Source organism: Nothoprocta perdicaria, unplaced genomic scaffold (assembly GCF_003342845.1).
Source record: "Nothoprocta perdicaria isolate Ctin4 unplaced genomic scaffold, notPer1 scaffold_50, whole genome shotgun sequence".
NCBI lineage: Eukaryota > Metazoa > Chordata > Aves > Tinamiformes > Tinamidae > Nothoprocta > Nothoprocta perdicaria.
Genome location: NW_020455755.1, coordinates 3,131,929 through 3,148,038, shown reverse-complemented (window position 1 = coordinate 3,148,038; position 16,110 = coordinate 3,131,929). Strand labels below are relative to the sequence as shown.

General features: G+C 56.3%; 1 protein-coding gene across 1 annotated transcript in view; it reads right to left on the bottom strand.

The window, feature by feature from the left end:
• Positions 1 to 3,242: 3,242 nt before the first annotated feature.
• SSH2 (slingshot protein phosphatase 2) overlaps positions 3,243 to 16,110 on the bottom strand; it is a 52,528-nt gene continuing 39,660 nt past the window's right edge. The window contains exons 9-15 of the mRNA XM_026047907.1: positions 15,288 to 15,381; positions 15,047 to 15,175; positions 13,612 to 13,658; positions 12,395 to 12,541; positions 10,637 to 10,837; positions 6,642 to 7,485; positions 3,243 to 5,608 (exon numbers count right to left, since the gene is read on the bottom strand). Coding sequence (XP_025903692.1) covers positions 3,653 to 5,608; positions 6,642 to 7,485; positions 10,637 to 10,837; positions 12,395 to 12,541; positions 13,612 to 13,658; positions 15,047 to 15,175; positions 15,288 to 15,381 — 3,418 coding nt within the window. The 3' untranslated portion in view covers positions 3,243 to 3,652. The remainder of the gene's footprint in view (positions 5,609 to 6,641; positions 7,486 to 10,636; positions 10,838 to 12,394; positions 12,542 to 13,611; positions 13,659 to 15,046; positions 15,176 to 15,287; positions 15,382 to 16,110) is intronic.

Here is a 16,110-nt window from a genome sequence, read left to right as displayed (position 1 = left end):
GGTCTGGCCTGGCACGGCCGCCGCCGTCCCGGGGGGCCCCTCCCCTCCGCCGGGGGGGCCCGAGGGGACCCGGCGGGGACAGCGCTGCGGGGGGCGGGGGGACAAAGCGACGCCCCCCTCCCCATCCCTGTCCGGTCCCCTTGGCTCCCCATCCCGGCTGGACCCCCGGGTGCTGCCCTGGTCCCCCCGGGTCAGCCCTGCCCGGGGCTGCGGCCAAGCAGGGGACCGGGCGGCTGGGCATCTTGCAGGGCTGCACCCGGGGGTGCCCCTCGCGCCAGGCCGCAGGCGGCCCCAGCTGCTCCTTCCCCTGCCCAGGGAACACGAGGGGCCCCAGGACCCCCGGAGCAAGGGGGCTGCAGCCCCCCGGGGTGAGCCCAGAGCAGCCCCCGCGCACCAGGACGGGTACAGATGCCATCACAGCCTGGATTTAGGATTTAGCCCAGCCCCACGGCCCCCGCAGGGATGCCCTGAAGGGATTAAGGGATTGCAGGGCCCGGGAAGCCGCGGGAGCCAAGCGCTGGTGCCTGGAAAGGCAGCGAGCCCTGGACCCTACAAGGGCACCGAGCGGCGCCGGGCGAGCATTGGCTGAGCGGCAGGGCAGGGYGGCTGGCGAAAACACGGGAAAAAGGCAACAACCTTCCATCCCGCGCCCCTGCTCACAGCCCCTCGGCCCTGGGGACCTCGGCGTCACGGGGACGGACCCAACTGCACGGGACATCCCCGGCACCTTCCCGCGCGGATCCCCAGAGCCCGCCCTGGGAGCACAGCAGCTCCAGGACGGCCTCTTGCAGCAGGGGCAGCCTCGGCCCCTCGTGTCTCCTGACAAGATGRGGCCACGTGTCTTGCTGGGGGGGTAGGATGCAAGCAATGCCCCCCTCCCGGACCCCGGTGCCACCCCYAAGCAGGACGTGGCCGCACACTCATCTTCAAAATAAAACTTTTATTCATTCAGTAACAAGAACATGGAGTCTGCACGTCAGTGCACAAGTTCACATTTAAAAACAGCTGAGCACATCGGTCATAAAGTCTCATAAAGGGACGAGGGGACGAGCCCGGCCGCCCCGGGAGATGGAGGGAGAGGAGGAGGAGGAGGGTGGCAGTGCGGCCCTCCCCGGGGGGGCGTCTCGGCCGCCGAGGACCCCCGGGGGCGCCGCGYCTCGAGGGATCGAAAGGCACTGGCCCCCGGTGCCGCCCGGGAGCCTCGCGGCCCTGGCGCTGCCCCCGGGCGCTGCGAGCGCAAGGCGGCACCGCGGGCAGAGCCGCTCGGCCGCGCTGCCCTCGCCGTGGAGCAGGCGGGCGGCGGGGAGGCCACGGCCGGGCATGGAGCGCGAGTCCCTGTAAACAACGAGGTGTCCTCGGAGCCCCCGCAACGCGCTTCGCTTCCCACAAAATGCCCTTAAAACAACGCGTTCCTCTTAACCCGCCTAGCAGCGCGGCTCGGGCTCAGCGGCCGCTCGCGGGGTGCAGGAGCGAGCGCGACTCCCAGCTGGGAGCCCCAGCGGGGGGACCTTGCTGGCCTCCCATTGTGCCGCCCAGCTCCGAGCCTCCAGGAGCGTCCGCAGGAGATCGACCTTCCCCGACGCGCTCCACGGAGAGGTGCCGCCCCAGGCTGCGCTGCAGCAAAGCGCCTCTCCGCACGGGAGATTCCCTGCGGGAATGCRGGCAGGAGCCGAGTTTTGGAAGGAAGCAGCATGTGGGGCCTGCGAGGATCTTTCCCCAGGGTGCTGGAGYGGGGCACAGAACTTAGCACCTTTCCCCTCTCTCCGGAGGCTGGACACRTGCACGGTTTCCCGGGCAGGCAGGGAACACGCTTGGTGACATGCCGGCACCGCTGCGCCCTGCGTGGGCTCGGGGACGGCCGCGCCGCGCCGCGCGGGCAGGAGGGGAGCAAGGAGCAAGGAGCAGGGCTGCCCTTAGCAGCCGCCACGAGCCCCTTGGCCTTTCCGTGCCGCCGGCCCCGCTCCAAGCCAGCTGGAGCGGGCCCCGAGGGGCCAAATGCCTTTCAGCGGCCCCGGACGGCTCCGGCCTCCTGGGCCAGCCTCTCTGCGACTTGGGTGACTTTTAGTGACCGCAACTGCCCGGCGGGACGTGCTACGTGACCCAAGCAGGGCCCCGCCGGCTCCCGCAGGCTGCGCTGCCGCCCGCGGCCGCTCCGGCTCCTCGCCAGCGCCCGGGGCCGCTGGAAAARCCGGGAGCCGAGCAGCGGGACCCCCAAATGCCGCAGAACCCTGGGAACACCCAAACCTGCTGGGACGCGGAGCGGGCACCGGGAACGCACGCGGCCTCCGCTCCCCAGGGAGGCTGCGAAGGGCTCGGAGCGGCCACGGGGCCACGCGGCCCATCGGCCACCAGCGGCGCCGGGGCTGCCATCCCGCCCCGGGGCCCCGCGGGACAGGGACACGGCCGGCAGAGTCCCGCGGCTCYGCAGGGAAGACAGTAGCAGAGTCGAATCCACTCCCTTGCCCTGGGGATTACAATGGACAGCACTGCGGGTGAGGAAGGTGGGTTTGTTTTCCAGTTCACAGATGCAGTCTTGCCCCCTCCCCCCCATTTTTTTGTGTTTTTTTTTTTTTTAAGAAAAAAAAGCAAAACCCAAAACATAGAAATGACAAAAAAAAATCTATATAAATACCATATATACATCAATTTAGGAAAAACAAACAAACAAAAAAAACCCCAAAATAAACAAGCTTCCAGAAAAGATGTTCCCTCTGGGTTGGGCGTTAGGAGCGACAGCAGAGAGCACGAGCGGTGCCTGCAGCGGGGAAACCCGCCGTGTAACAAGTGGAAGAGGAGCGAGGTCTGGAAGGGAAGCGCGGGGCCGGGGGACACGGGAAAGGACTCGGGCAGCCAGGGCGGAGGGGAGGCAGCGGCGGGGCAGGGGACAGATGATATGGCCATGAACTGGGAAGGCCCACGGCAGTATTCAAGTAATGGAAGGGTTTAAACCCCGAAGAGCCGTTTGTTTTAAAAGAACACTCTGGTTTGGCGGGTTTCTGCTCTGCTCGCGGCGCTGTTGCGGCACCACGGAGGCCGAAGGGCGGCTCGGAGCGGAGGCCGGGGCTGCTCCTCGCGTTTTAACGCCCGGCGCCGGGTGCCAATTCCTGCTGCAGCCTCCTCCGGGGSAGGCAGCGGCAGCACCGGCCCGGGAGCTCGTCCCGAAGCGCTTTCCTAAGTGATCTGCCCCTGCCCTGCAGTTCCAGTTTGCAGAAATAAAAGAAAGGCCAAACGAAGGGATCTTGGCACAGCCTTCACATTTACGGGGGTTCTCGCTCCAGCACCATGTCAAAGCAGAGGTGAAATTCAAGTTACGAACTCAGACCTGGTTCTGCGCAAAACTCCACGCTGCATAAGCGACCCGACAGCAGTTTTCCTTTGCCAAAGGTGTTCTTTTAAAACAAACCAACAACAGAAAAGAACATTTGAGGTTATCTGACTTAAAAAAAAATAAAATAAAAAACCAAACAGTCCTGCAGTCAGAGTCACACACAGAAGAACCAACCCACACCTACATGCGCCAGGAACAGTAAAATGACAATATATATAAAATTAACCAATAAAGTGCATGTTCCTTATATATTACACCTGCCCCTTGCGTGAACGCAACGACATGGGTTCTCTTTTGTAAGAAATCACAGCCGAGGGCTCCGAATCACATTGTGTTATAGAGTGGATTGGTTGTCCGCTTTTTATCATTGGTCTTTTTGAGTCTCCTCAGAGGGTGAGTTCTCCCGTGCTGCTGCCTGGGTGCGAGAGCCAGGCTCGGCGCCAGGGCCGAGGGGTCCGCGAGCGGCACGGGGAGCAGCGGGGGACCCTCCCCGGAGCCCGTCCACGGCGGATCCGCGCCGGGGAACAAGCCCTGCTGGCTCGAGCCACACTCTTTGGCGTACTGAGCTAAGGGCCTCTCCACCGGCTTGCTCTGGGCAATGCACTCTGTCGTTCGTAGCTGTTCTACAAAATGCTTGGTGGGTTTGGGGTCCCGAAGGGCGGGCAGGGAGGCAGCGCAGCGCTGCTCACAGGGGCTTTCCAGGCCCCCTTCCAACGTCCCCCTGCAAAAGCTGCGGCCGAGCGCGACGCAAGTGAGAAGCACCGGGTTGGCGTTGGAAGAGGCCGATTCCCTCTCGGATAAGTCGTCCTTGGAGAGATCCAGGCAGTCCAGCTTGGCCAGGGAGGCGGAGCGTTTCATGTGGGACGGCGTGGTGAGCCCCGCGTGCCGGATCCGCGCCTCTATCTCCTCGGCCCGCTGCTTGACGAGCCCGGCGCTGTCGCCGCGCTCCGCGCCGCGGCTGCCGGAGCCGTGCGGGAGCCCGTAGCACAGGAAGGAGATGTCCAGAAGGGCCAGATCCGCGGCGCGGTGCCTGGGCAAGTCCTCGCTGCTCAGCCGCCTCGCGGCGCCGGCACMCGCGCGGCGCAGGGGCTCCCCGCTGTCCCCACGCGCCGCGCTGCCGGCTCCGTGGGCGCCGCAGGGCACGGCCGGCTCAACGTCCGTGCTCGTGCTCTGCTCCGTGACACCCTCCACGCGGACGACGTACGGGGAGGAAGGGACATCTTGGCCGGCTGAAGGTGTGGGGGCTGCCTGGGCAGAGGGGGAGGCAGCGCCGAGGGGAAGGTTAGAGCCACCACCTTCCCGGCTGGCGCTGCCCGCGCCCAGGGCCGCCTGCCCTTGTACCGAGTGCTCCGGCGGCGGCGGAGTCGCCAGCGTCGGAGCTTTGGGAGAGGTAGCGGCCTGCTCGGAGCACAAGGAAGGATTCAAGTTTTCATCCAGAGAAGGGAGGGCCGGRGCCAGCCCGCCCTGCTCGCAGGCGGCGGCGGGGAGCTCCGCAGCCCTGAGCGTGGCAGTGTACTCGATGATTTCAATCCTCTTTGGGAGGAGGGCGGGCAGCGCTGGCTCCTCCGTGCCATCGAACGAGACCACGGTCCTGTGCTCCTGAGCTGCTGCCCCGTGCTCCAGCGCAGGCGCTGCAGGCAGAGGCTCGCAGGGAGGAGAGGCAGCGGGCACGGAGGGAGGTTTGTCTGCAGGCTGCTCTGCGCCGGGAGGCAGCAGCTCCGCAGCACCGGCACCCTGCCCCTTGCCACCCTCCGGGGGCGGCTCCGGCGGCGGCTCCTCGCTCCTGCCGCCCGCAGCAGGCTCGTTCCTGGAGTTCTTGCGAGCGGGCAGGGCGCCGCCCGGGTGCTCCTGCTCCTGCCACAGGCGCTCGAACTCCAGCGTGGCCCGTCTGACCGAGCCCGGGCACCACTTGGGCTCGGGAGCGACGCTCTGCTCGCGAGGCTCCTGCTGCTCCCCCGCCGGGCTGCTCTCCTCCGGGGCCGATTTGCAGGCAGGGAGCTGCAGCGAGGGGCCACCTTCCTGCTCAGCTGCCAGGGGGTCCTTCTCCTGGGCTCCTTCGCTCTGCTCCAGCCTCTCCGATGCCCAGACCCCCTCCACCGGCAGCTCATGCACCGTGTTCCTCTTTGGTGTCGAGGTATGGTTGGCAGAACCCTCTTTCTGCTGGGCAGCTCCTGCCCCCTGGTTGATCGATTCAATTTCTGTGATWATTTCCTTCACTGAAATTGCATTTTCCGAGTGGGACCTGGTGAGATGGTCGGTGCCAGGCAGCTCGGGGACCTCCTGCAACACAGAAACAGGGGAGTTAYGGAATGAATCATCTGTGCTGACACGGCACGAATGCAGCTCAGCAGAAAGGGGTGCCCACACCCGCAAAGCAAACACAGACTAGATCCCAAGTGCCTAACAAGTAATATCATCCCTGGGACTGTATGCAATGTATTCCAGGGTAGATTTTCATCTAGACTATGATTTAAAAGCCCCTCTCTTAGCTGACATGAATTTCAGGGGAAATTAGTTTTGTTTTCTTTTTTTAAAAGGTCCAGTTATCAAAAAATAATCTAACAGTGCTAAAAGTGCGATTTTGAACTGTAAATTCAGAACATTCTTTTTATRCAGAAGAGTGAACAGAAACACAGTGTGATGAACAAGCAACTAAACGCTCTAGTTTCTCTAAGGAAAATAGGCAGGGAAGCCAGCACTGACATTCCTTCCTCCTGCCACATCACTGGAGATAGTGTTGGCCTATTATAACTGGAAGATCCCTGCTGTCTCGCATGGAGATAGGGAAGATCCAAGCGAAGCAGTGCGGCATTTAAATCAGACCAGCTCCCAGAAAATGATGGCCTTGGCCACCACCAGTCCCTGGGAGCACCCTGCAGGGTGGAAAGCAATTAGAAGAGAAAGGTACCTAATTCAGGATGTCACTAAATTTCGTCAGGAACATCTCTGCCCCAGGAGAGAACCATGACATCCCTTACTCCGACACCCCAGGCTTGCACCCACTCATATGTTTCTTTGATCAGTCCCCATCCATCYGTCCCCAATTTGCTATCTCAATGCTGGTATTTTCCAGCCATGAAAAGATATCAGCTTTGCTCCACTACTTGGTGGATTCTTCAAGTCTGGAATTATCTGCACAGATTCTGGATGCTGGCTAGTCCCTGGTATTCYGGGCTCAGCTGCAGTAACGGATCAAGTCCCACCTATCTGCTCTCCTTATGTAGAGCTCAAAAATTCTCCAAAGAGCAAGCAAAAAACTACTGCAGATGTATCTGAGCAGCAGTTCCCCCCAAACCGAGCAAACTATTTTAACCTTTTGTTGTTCTTCATCGGTGGAAGAGTCATCTGATGCTTGAGGGGAGTTTCTAGAGCTGCTCCTCTGAGCATCTGCAGCCCCATCTGCAGCAGGTGGCACTTCCAGAGCAGACACCTTGGAGATCCCGTTCCTTCCACCGCCTTGCTCCTCTGTCCTGGAATGGGAGCAGGCGCGTGACCTGCTCTCCTGCGAAAGCTCCACAAATTTCTCCAAAGCGCTGAAGAAATCAATCCTATCTGTACTGAGCTCCRTCACTCCAGGCTGGGGAGCTTGTTGGGGACTTGGGGAATTCTGGTTGGGAGACTGGGGAAAGTCTTTTAAGCATGTAGTGAATTCTTCCATGGGAAGCAAATGCACGTTCATATCGGGCTTAAGAGCATCTTTTTCCAAATCATCCACCGTCAAATCAGGAAAGTCCGTTATTTCCAAGGGATGCTGGAGTTGCATTAAGGCCTCAGAAGCATGGCAGTTATCAGGGGGGATCGAGTCCACACAACAGCCTACTGGACAGCCATTGATATTGTTTAGGTTCAGCTTGTCCTCTATCTGCTCAGCGTGGAAGTCTCTACATGTAAACTCCAGGTGAACCCTTCTCTCCTTCACACACGGCTCTTCGATCAGGTTTGCGTCCTCCGCTTGCTGCTGCTCTCTGTCCAGCTCAGCTGAGTAGACAGGAGACATGGGCTGCTGGTTGTCGTTGGTCTTGGCATCCGAGATCCGGTCAGCAGAGGTGGTGATCTCCTTCTTGTTCAGCTCCAGCCCGGCCTTGCAGATGGGCTCGTGATGGTCAGAGAGGTCACTGTCCGAGTGCGAGCGCCACAGCTTGTTGTGCCGCTGCTTGCTGTGGGGAACAAAAGCAAGGGAAAACACTGAGCTGTGTTTTCACATTCCAGGGCAAGACCCATCCTGCTGTAGGAAGACGCGGCTTACGCGAAGAGCAGTGACAAATACTGGAAGTCACTGAGCACAGCTGCAGCTTAACCTAARCACTGCAGGGCCAAACATGCTGCCGGAGAACTTGGTCTGCCACCAGGCCACCTTTCAACACTGTTTTGCTCCACATACACGTTCCCATGTACCCCCCGGCCCCGCTTCACCAGCCATTCCTCAAACACAATGTTGAGCTGATGGCCAAACGTGGTCCCTTCTCAGCCAGGACTCATCATTTTTCAGCTGGTGAGCAATGACCAGGGGGGACAGGGTGCGTGGGGCGGGCGGATAGTGGATCCTGAATGAAGTCCAATTTCCTCTCCCGCCCAGGGGTGGCCTTGGGGCTCCTTCCTTGAGAGATTTCAGTGACCAACAGCTGAGCTCTGGCAACCAAAGCAGCTGCATGTGCACGGGAACACACAGGAGAACATCCTCTACAGTCAACAAGCAAACCCAACCACCACGTGCATTTCACAGAAAGGAAGCTCAAGTTCTCCATCTCTTGGAAGGCCCCTTTAGGAAGGCCTGAGGAGTCACAGGGCCAACAAACACCAGCAGCATTGCATCATCTTCCCCACGTCCACCTGCCCAAAACARCCCTTCCCATGGTCCTGGGGGCTTTGGAAAACAAAGGAGGCAACTTCTGGGTGGGTTCTCCTGAGTGACCAGGGCCACAGGGCTGTGCTTCCACCATTTGCCCCTAGGAGGAGAGCAGATACCACAGAAAGGACCTTGGGTCTGCAGGAGGTCTAGCAAAGCCTCTCCAAGGCTCCTGCCAGCAGGAGCAGGTGCTCCCAGACACATCCACTGGCTGCAGGAGGGTTATCAGAGGGTATTCGACTCACCAGAACACACCAGTTTAGCACACCCACTGGACAAGGCAAATACTCCAGCCTGCAGTTCACCTTCTCATCCCATTATCAGCTCTGTAGGACATGGGGCAGGATGAGGTCCTCTCCCAGGAGACAGGCCCCATGACACGGCACTGGAAGCCACTGCTCCATCTCAAAAGGATCTGGGAGGCCAAGTTATTAACAGGAGCAGCAGGAGAGGCCCATCCGGGTGGCAGGCAGATGCCGAGGCCCTTTGGACAGGAGGTGCCATTTCTCTGCTCTTTCTCTGCTGGAAAAGGTTGCTGTGGCACCTTCGGTGGGTTTGCTCAACTCCCAGCCTCCCAACTCCAACCTTGAAACCTGCAAGAGGTGCTAAAAGCAGCACCAAGGAACAAGAGCCCACGTCCTTCCCCAGAGCCACCCCTTGACCTTCCCGCACCCAGTGCTGGGGAGACCCAAACGCCACAGCCCGGACACCCTGAGGTGGCTCCCAAACACACGTTTTGCTCTGATTTCTCCACAACTAAGAAAATAAACAGGGCTCCCAGCCCTTCCGCCGCTACCCACCGGCGGAGGGAGGGGACAGTTTAACCCCAGGAAGTGTGACGGTCCTGAGGAGCAAAACACGCTCGTTGTTGTGACTCAAAGCACACGGCGGGGATTTCTTTTTGCGGATGGAAAACATATCCCAGCTGCTGTAAGCCCAGCACAAAACCGTAACTAGATAGTGGGAGCACATGGCTGCCCTCGCAGAGCGTCCCTCTGAAATCTGAGCAGTCACATGAGGATGAATCTGTCAGGTTTTTGTTTGGTTTGTTTCTCTTTACCTGCCCTGGAAAACTGCAGCAATAAACACGGTGGCCAAAGGGCAAAACTGAATCACACGGAGCAGAAAGAGGGGGGAAAAAAAGCAGTTGGAGCTGGGAAAGGACCAGCATGAGGAAAAGAGGGGCCGTTTCTGCAGTACACAGAGGCTGTTCCTTGCTTCAGCGAAGCTCCATTTACCGCAGGCTTTTTTTTTTTTACCACAGATGTGCTGCTCTGCTCTTGCATTTTTTAAAGCCTCGCGAGTCACCGCGTTCGTGCCATTGAGCAGCTCAGGAGCGGTGGGAGCAGAGCTGTACCATGGAAAAGCTCCTGTGAAAATAAAGGACTCAAAACCCTTAAGCAACGWGTTTGCAGGGGCTGATTTGCAGGGGTGGCAGCAGCTCCCGGGTGGATGGAGCGCCCGGGGCAGCGGCCGGCTGGAAGGTGCTATGTCCCCAGTGCCACCAGGCAAGGGCTATTCCCAGGGGTTCCCCGACCTGCTGCACAGCATGTTGGCACCATTTCCCTGCCCGAAAACCTCCTTTTCCTCCATCCAGCCTACCCCCAGGAGAGCTAATTTTCCAGCCTGCCTAACGCACATCGACTGGGCAGGTCACTTGTAGCTCCGAGTTAAGTGCTGATCCTTATTAACTGCTGCCAGCAGCCGGGTAGCACATTTGGTGCCCCGCAAGGCGCCAACGGCTTCAGATTTGCTCAACAGCAAAACATGTCAGGATCTGAGACCAAATCCTGTGATCTGGAGAAACACGGTATCGCTACCTCCTTCCAGCTGGGCACGTGACAGCGTTGCTTAACACAGTTTACAAGCAGACTTCTCAGAAACATGCAATATTTCTATCTTTTTTTTTGCTAATCAAGTGATAGGCTTGGAATTACAACACTCTTGCCCATAGCCAGCTCCACACCAGCCTCATAATTCCAGGCAGGAATAAATAGGGCTGTTGCAATGAAAGGAAACAAGAACATCCTGTCCCCTCCCCAAACACCAGCACTTACAGGAGGATCTAAATAAAACTAGGCCAGCTGCTGAGGAGGAGCACGGTCAACAGGGAACTGTGAGGTTGAGACACAGGGAAGGCAATTGCTCTGCCAAATGATGTTACAATGAATAGGGACATCATTTATCTGTGCTGGAAACCGCACAGCTCTGAATACTGCATTTGGATGGCAATTCATGGGATGCCGCGCTCCGAAAAGCAGCCCAACAGCCTCCTAGAAGCTTTTTATTAAACCTTTTTCCCAGGCTCAGCTGAGATAACCCACGAAAACAGAGAGTCATCATCCCCAAGATAACCACGAGGGTACATAACGCACCAAAAGAAGTTCCAATCCAAATAATGAAGTCAATCCTCTCAGCATCATGCCTCCGAGCGGACAATCCGCCCGTTTCTGGGGGCTCACCTGGCCAGCAGGATCCCTTGGTACTCCTCGAGCTGCCGCATGAAGCTGGGGTTGGGCTTGGTGACGGTGCGCCGCTCCTTCACGTAGTCGTAGGCTCGGTCCAGGTTCCAGCCGTACTCCTTCATGGCGTAGGCGATCACGGTGGACGCCGAGCGGCTCACGCCCATCTTGCAGTGCACCAGGCACTTGGAACCATTTTTCCTGAGACGGGGGAAAGACCGAGAGCGTCACTACATAGAAAGCACTGCCTTGGAGAAGCTTAAGGTAGGGTTTGGTAGACTTCTGTCCCAAAGCATCATTATGAAGCGCATTGTAAAYGTGGTGGCTTTGGCTTGCAGTCTCTCGGATGCGATCTGATCATCCAACCAACAAAGCGGAGCAAGACACACAATGGAAGCGAAGGACAAAATCCTGATGTTCTTAATGGATTTGGTCACGATGGTGCTTCCAGAGCTTTTATGACAAAGCAGACAAACATCAGCTGTTTGCACAGCTTTATGAAGACTCTGCTAAAGACTAATACGTATCCTTGAACCCAGCCAAAATGGCTCACTGGTATCAAGCAGTATTACAAATAGAGAAGGCATCTATTACACACAAAGGGCTTCACAGCTTAGAAACACATTGCAGGCAGATACCGCGTGGCTCAGGGCAGCCTCTAGCCCAGAAATGTTTGTCTAGTGCAAACAATTTTTGCAAGTGGCTGCTCAAGACCAACATCGCTTTAATACAGGGTTTGAAATCCTGCCTGGCCACCACGTGCATTTGAGGGGTACAAATCTCGCCCAAACCCAACCTGGCTGATTTTTTGCAACATCTCCATTTCTTTGGATCATCTAGAAGAGYAAGGCTCATCCCCAGCCCTGCTTATAGCAGCACTTGGGGTCCTTCCTCTTGGTACCTGACCCAGTGCCAATGAGTGGAAGAGAAGAGTTCCCTGAGCAGGGAGGCAAAGAGGGACTCAAAACACTCCAAACCAGTGCAAACTCCTGCTGCACCCAGAGGGAAGATGCCTGYTGATATTACCCGTTCACTCTTAGCAAAGGCAAAGTAAACAGCCCTCTTGAGTGCAGCAAGCAGCTGCTTTGCTTGGGTGAGGCTGGTACAGACAGCRCCTGAAAGGGCAGCCTGCACTCTGCCCCAAGGAATTCAAAAATATTTGTCTCCCATGAAACACGAGGAGAAAGATGAGCTGGCTCTTATCTGTGAGCTCCGAGCACCGGGCAGGCTGAGAGGGTTTTGGTTTGGCTCCTTTAACTTTTTTTTTTCCTCCTATTGCTCGGATAAGGTTTTTTTTCCTGCTGGCCGTGGAGGCTCCCCCAGGACAGGCTGGGATGCTGTAGGAGCACACGCTGTCATGTGCCTCGGCAGGCTCAGACTTCAGCTGCACTCAGCTGTCTGAGCCCACGGCTGCATCCAAACCCCACGTGCACAGTGTGAGATGTGCTTACCCTTTGGGGTATACGGTGCTACAGCAGCCTATGGCTTGGCAAAAGTCTTCCTTATGGAATAACTTCAATTCTTCCAGCAGGGCAGGGATGTCCATGCACCCCTCAATCCTACCTGCTCCTTATACAACTGTAAGGACAGCGATCTGCAGTAGGCAACTCTTAACACGCAGACATCTACATCTCCAAAATGAAAACGCCTCATGCCTAGTTGCGTGAGGAGAAAAGCAGCTATGCAAACCAGTAAGAAAGTACTAAATGCTTAGTATATACTTTCTTCATGTGTTCGTTGTGCTCTAAACATACTTACTTTGCCTTGGAGATGAATTTGTAGGTATCATTCCAGTAAGCCAGAAGATCTGTTGCTTCTTCATCATATACCCGAATATTATGATATTCGAAGAGCCCTGGGAAGAAGTTATCTATTTCTCGAGTCACATTCAAAATATACCGCACCCTGCACGGAAACAGAGAGCACATAAAAATGCAGAGCATGCAGAACACAGCAAGTTCAGAGAGATATCGCAGCTGCTAGATAACAGGTTGGCAAAACTCAAAGCATTCAAAACTGTACTCTTGAACACACTATCTTGGAAATAAGGAGTCAGTGCAAGGAGGTAGTGACAAAYCCAAGCAAGAAGGATTTGCTGAGCAACTTAGAGCCTAACCTATGATAAAAAGGCTTCTTTTTATTCTAAATAGAAACGAAGCCTCCCATGAGGGCTATCAGGCTGTTCATCTTGTTCACCATCTCTCTAAGCGCTGGCAGCTCTCATGCTCCAGGATTCCTCCCTTATTTAGTTCAAGGGAACTGCGGACGACCATTCCCTGAATGAGGAAAGTTGTGCTAGGCTGGCTATCCAAGGGGCATAAATACACTACCAGTTCAGTCCAGTGGTGATAACTTTGTTTTTTTTTCTACTGGATTGGGAAATTAAACATATAAATAATGGTTCAATTCCATGCTCCTTGTACACAGATCCACCTGGCCTAGAAGTAGGATTCCCTAACCATAAGCCTGCAAGATAGCAAGGACAGAAGACAGAGGTACATATCCAAGCTAAGCCCAAAAGCCATGGACTTTATCTCCCTYGGTCATCTCAGGGGAACAAATGCTCTTTTACACATTTTCCTTCCTGCTGCAGCCCAGAGGTCCAGACTCCAAAGTGTTTCTATAATCCCAAGGCCTCAGCCCAGCACAGCGGGCTCGAGCAAGGGCACAGAGCCAACCACGCTGCAGTGAAGCAACCTTCTGCTTTCTGCTACTTGCTGCTACAAGACTGCTGGTTTCCTTTGCTCGCTAAGAGGATGCCAGGCAAGGTCAGGAAACAACATTCTTTTACTTTGGGGTGCCTATCTGTGGAACTTGGGGCTTGGAAGACCCAAGGGAGCAGCAGATTGTCAGCTTGTTCAGATGTGCAAGGTTTTGTACAAGCTGGGYTACACTGCGGCTCCGCAGGGGCATTTGTTGCATGGAGGAGCAAGGCCAGGCCCTGGTTTTTAAGCTGATGGCCTGAAGCTACTTACCCTCTGTTCTGCAAGTCTTCCAAATTGGAGGCGTTCCACTCCGAGCCCTGCAGGGAAAACATGCAGAAGGAGACGTCACCCGCAAGGGAAGTGCAGAGAGGAGAGAGAACAGAAAAAACGAGGAGGGAGGAGAAGCCACCCAGGACCACCCGGAGGAAGGTGCCCAGCCATGTGCTGAAGCGTGAGGGTCTCTGGAGCAAAGGGTGCAGCAACAGGGCTGACGCCTTCATGCTCAGCCCCTTATCTYGCTCTATCAACCAGCTCCTTTCTGAAGCAACAGGCAGCTCTTCAAAGCCGAGCCCAGTGTTGAACCCGGGCACTTCCTGCGAGGCGTTGAGGAATCTGCCTGAGCAGAGCCCGGCGCGCTCCACCCTTTCCCTGGCGGCTGCTGCTGCCAGCTCTGCCCCACAGAGCACAGACTGCCCGTCCTTAAAAGCCATCCAGGTGCTCTTTATACACAAAACACCCTCCTGGCACATCAAAGGCGGTGGCACGGTAAGCTCACCGGGGGTTACGACTCCTCTCCCCACGCTCCAATCTGCAGGAGCACCAGAGCAAAGGCGTTCAGCCCTGGCGGGCGAACGTGCCCCTCCGCGGGACCCACCGTGCCTCCCAGCCAGGCTGYCCAAACGCTTAAGCCTCACTGAGGAAAGGGCAGTGCAAAGGCTTCCTTCAGAAACCACGGTGCACAAGTTATCTGCTCCCCTGCCTTAAATAGCTCCTGCATGGGAAGTGCACAAGCTCCTGCAGGAAGCGGCTGCCCCAGCAGCGCTGCCGCTCACGGCAGAGCTGCCTCGCACACACATCTACTCCAGCCCTCCTCCATGGTGCTGCCTGTGAGCCTTGTCTCACGCTCTTGTTCCTATTACCCACACTCCAAGCCAAGGCTCAGATCCCTGCAGCTGACCACACTGCCTGGATTGCTTTCGAGGAGCACCATGAGTCCCTAACACATCTCTCCRGGGACAGCACCCAGTCTGCACAAAACTGCGGTGTTGTAGGTAGTTTGGCTTTTCTGGCTCTATCCCTCCACTTTCCCGGGAGCACTCACGTTAACATACACCATCCCTGTGGAGCCACGGGAAGGCACTGAACTTCAGGAGGCTAGGAGAGGCTGCCTCAGGTTGGACAGACCAGCTGATCCAAGAGAAMCGGCTTCCTTTATAGCTGAGCCAACCTCATAGGTTAGACAGCCCCACAAAACCAGTGTCCGTTGCTCCAGGGCTGGGAAATCCAGTGGAGAGCTGACTCACCAGGAGGAGGTGGAGTATTTAGACAGGCCCCAGCAGCAATGAAAGGCAGCTAAAGCAGTAAATCATCCAAAGACGAAACCCTTGCGTTGCCTTAAGTGGRTTATCTCTGGGTTCTTTGCAAAACTCCTATATATGTTTCCCCAGATGACAGGTAGAACTTGTGAATTCACTGTTAAACTCACCAAAAAGACATGATCGAATATCTGAGTGGGGCTGTCCATCTGTCCGAGGATCACTATCATTTCATTGTCAATGAACTCTTTGAACTCCCGCAGGTTGCACACCATCTGCATCTCCAGCTCCGTGCGTATCTGGGTGAAGATGACAAGGAAACCACGTGGAGTTTTGCCTCTCGTGTTTCCTCGCAGCACAAAGCTCTGCTGTGCGCGACGGCACCTGGAGAGCTGCTCCTCCACCACTCACCTCTTTCGACGTGATGTTCTCCAAATCCTTCTGCATCATAATCTCCCTTAACTTGGTCTTAATCAGCCGCTCGGTGCGCTCCCGCTCCGTTGGGCTATCGGAAGGAAGGAAAAGGGAGTCATGGAGAAGGGAAATGAACTGGACTTGTGACACTTTTAAAACGTGTTGCTTGGGCTGGATACCCTGCAGGCTCAGGCACTCGCACTGCTTTCCTCCAAGCAGTTCCTCAACTGGCAGGAGTTCAGGTGACTGCAAAGTGCAATTTGGATTCCCGGCTGTATGTGAAACAGAACAACTCAATGCGCCTAATCCATCATAGCCATCCAAAGAACCTTTGGTATTTGGTAAAATTTAAATTGGGAATGCTGCATTGCACTCACTGGAGCAATATCAAAGCCTCCCCCTACCTTTCTTGGAAAGGTAACAGTTCGAAAGCTCCTTACATGGAGAGAAGAGGGCAGCTAAGCCTTTGTACATTCCTCTACCCTCTGCTGCCAGGGGCCTTATCATCAACTGCAAAAATAGCCTGACTAACACCGGGGGAAGTTGCTACAGAGCAGCAGCTCCGAGCTGGCTCACCATCACAGCGAGAAGGGGCCCAGCAGTAACATCTCACACCACCTTTCTGCCTTCCTGGGAGGCTGCCAGCCTGGTAAATACACCGAGACTTCTGCTTTTAGAAGCAGCTACAACTCTTCTCCAACTACTGGGCCACAAATAAAAACCCTAAGAGGCCAGGTTCTTTCAGCACAACTGTTATTTCAGGATTTAATCAAGACAGTGCTGTCTAGGTATCCCCAGGAAATCACTCAACTGCTGCCAC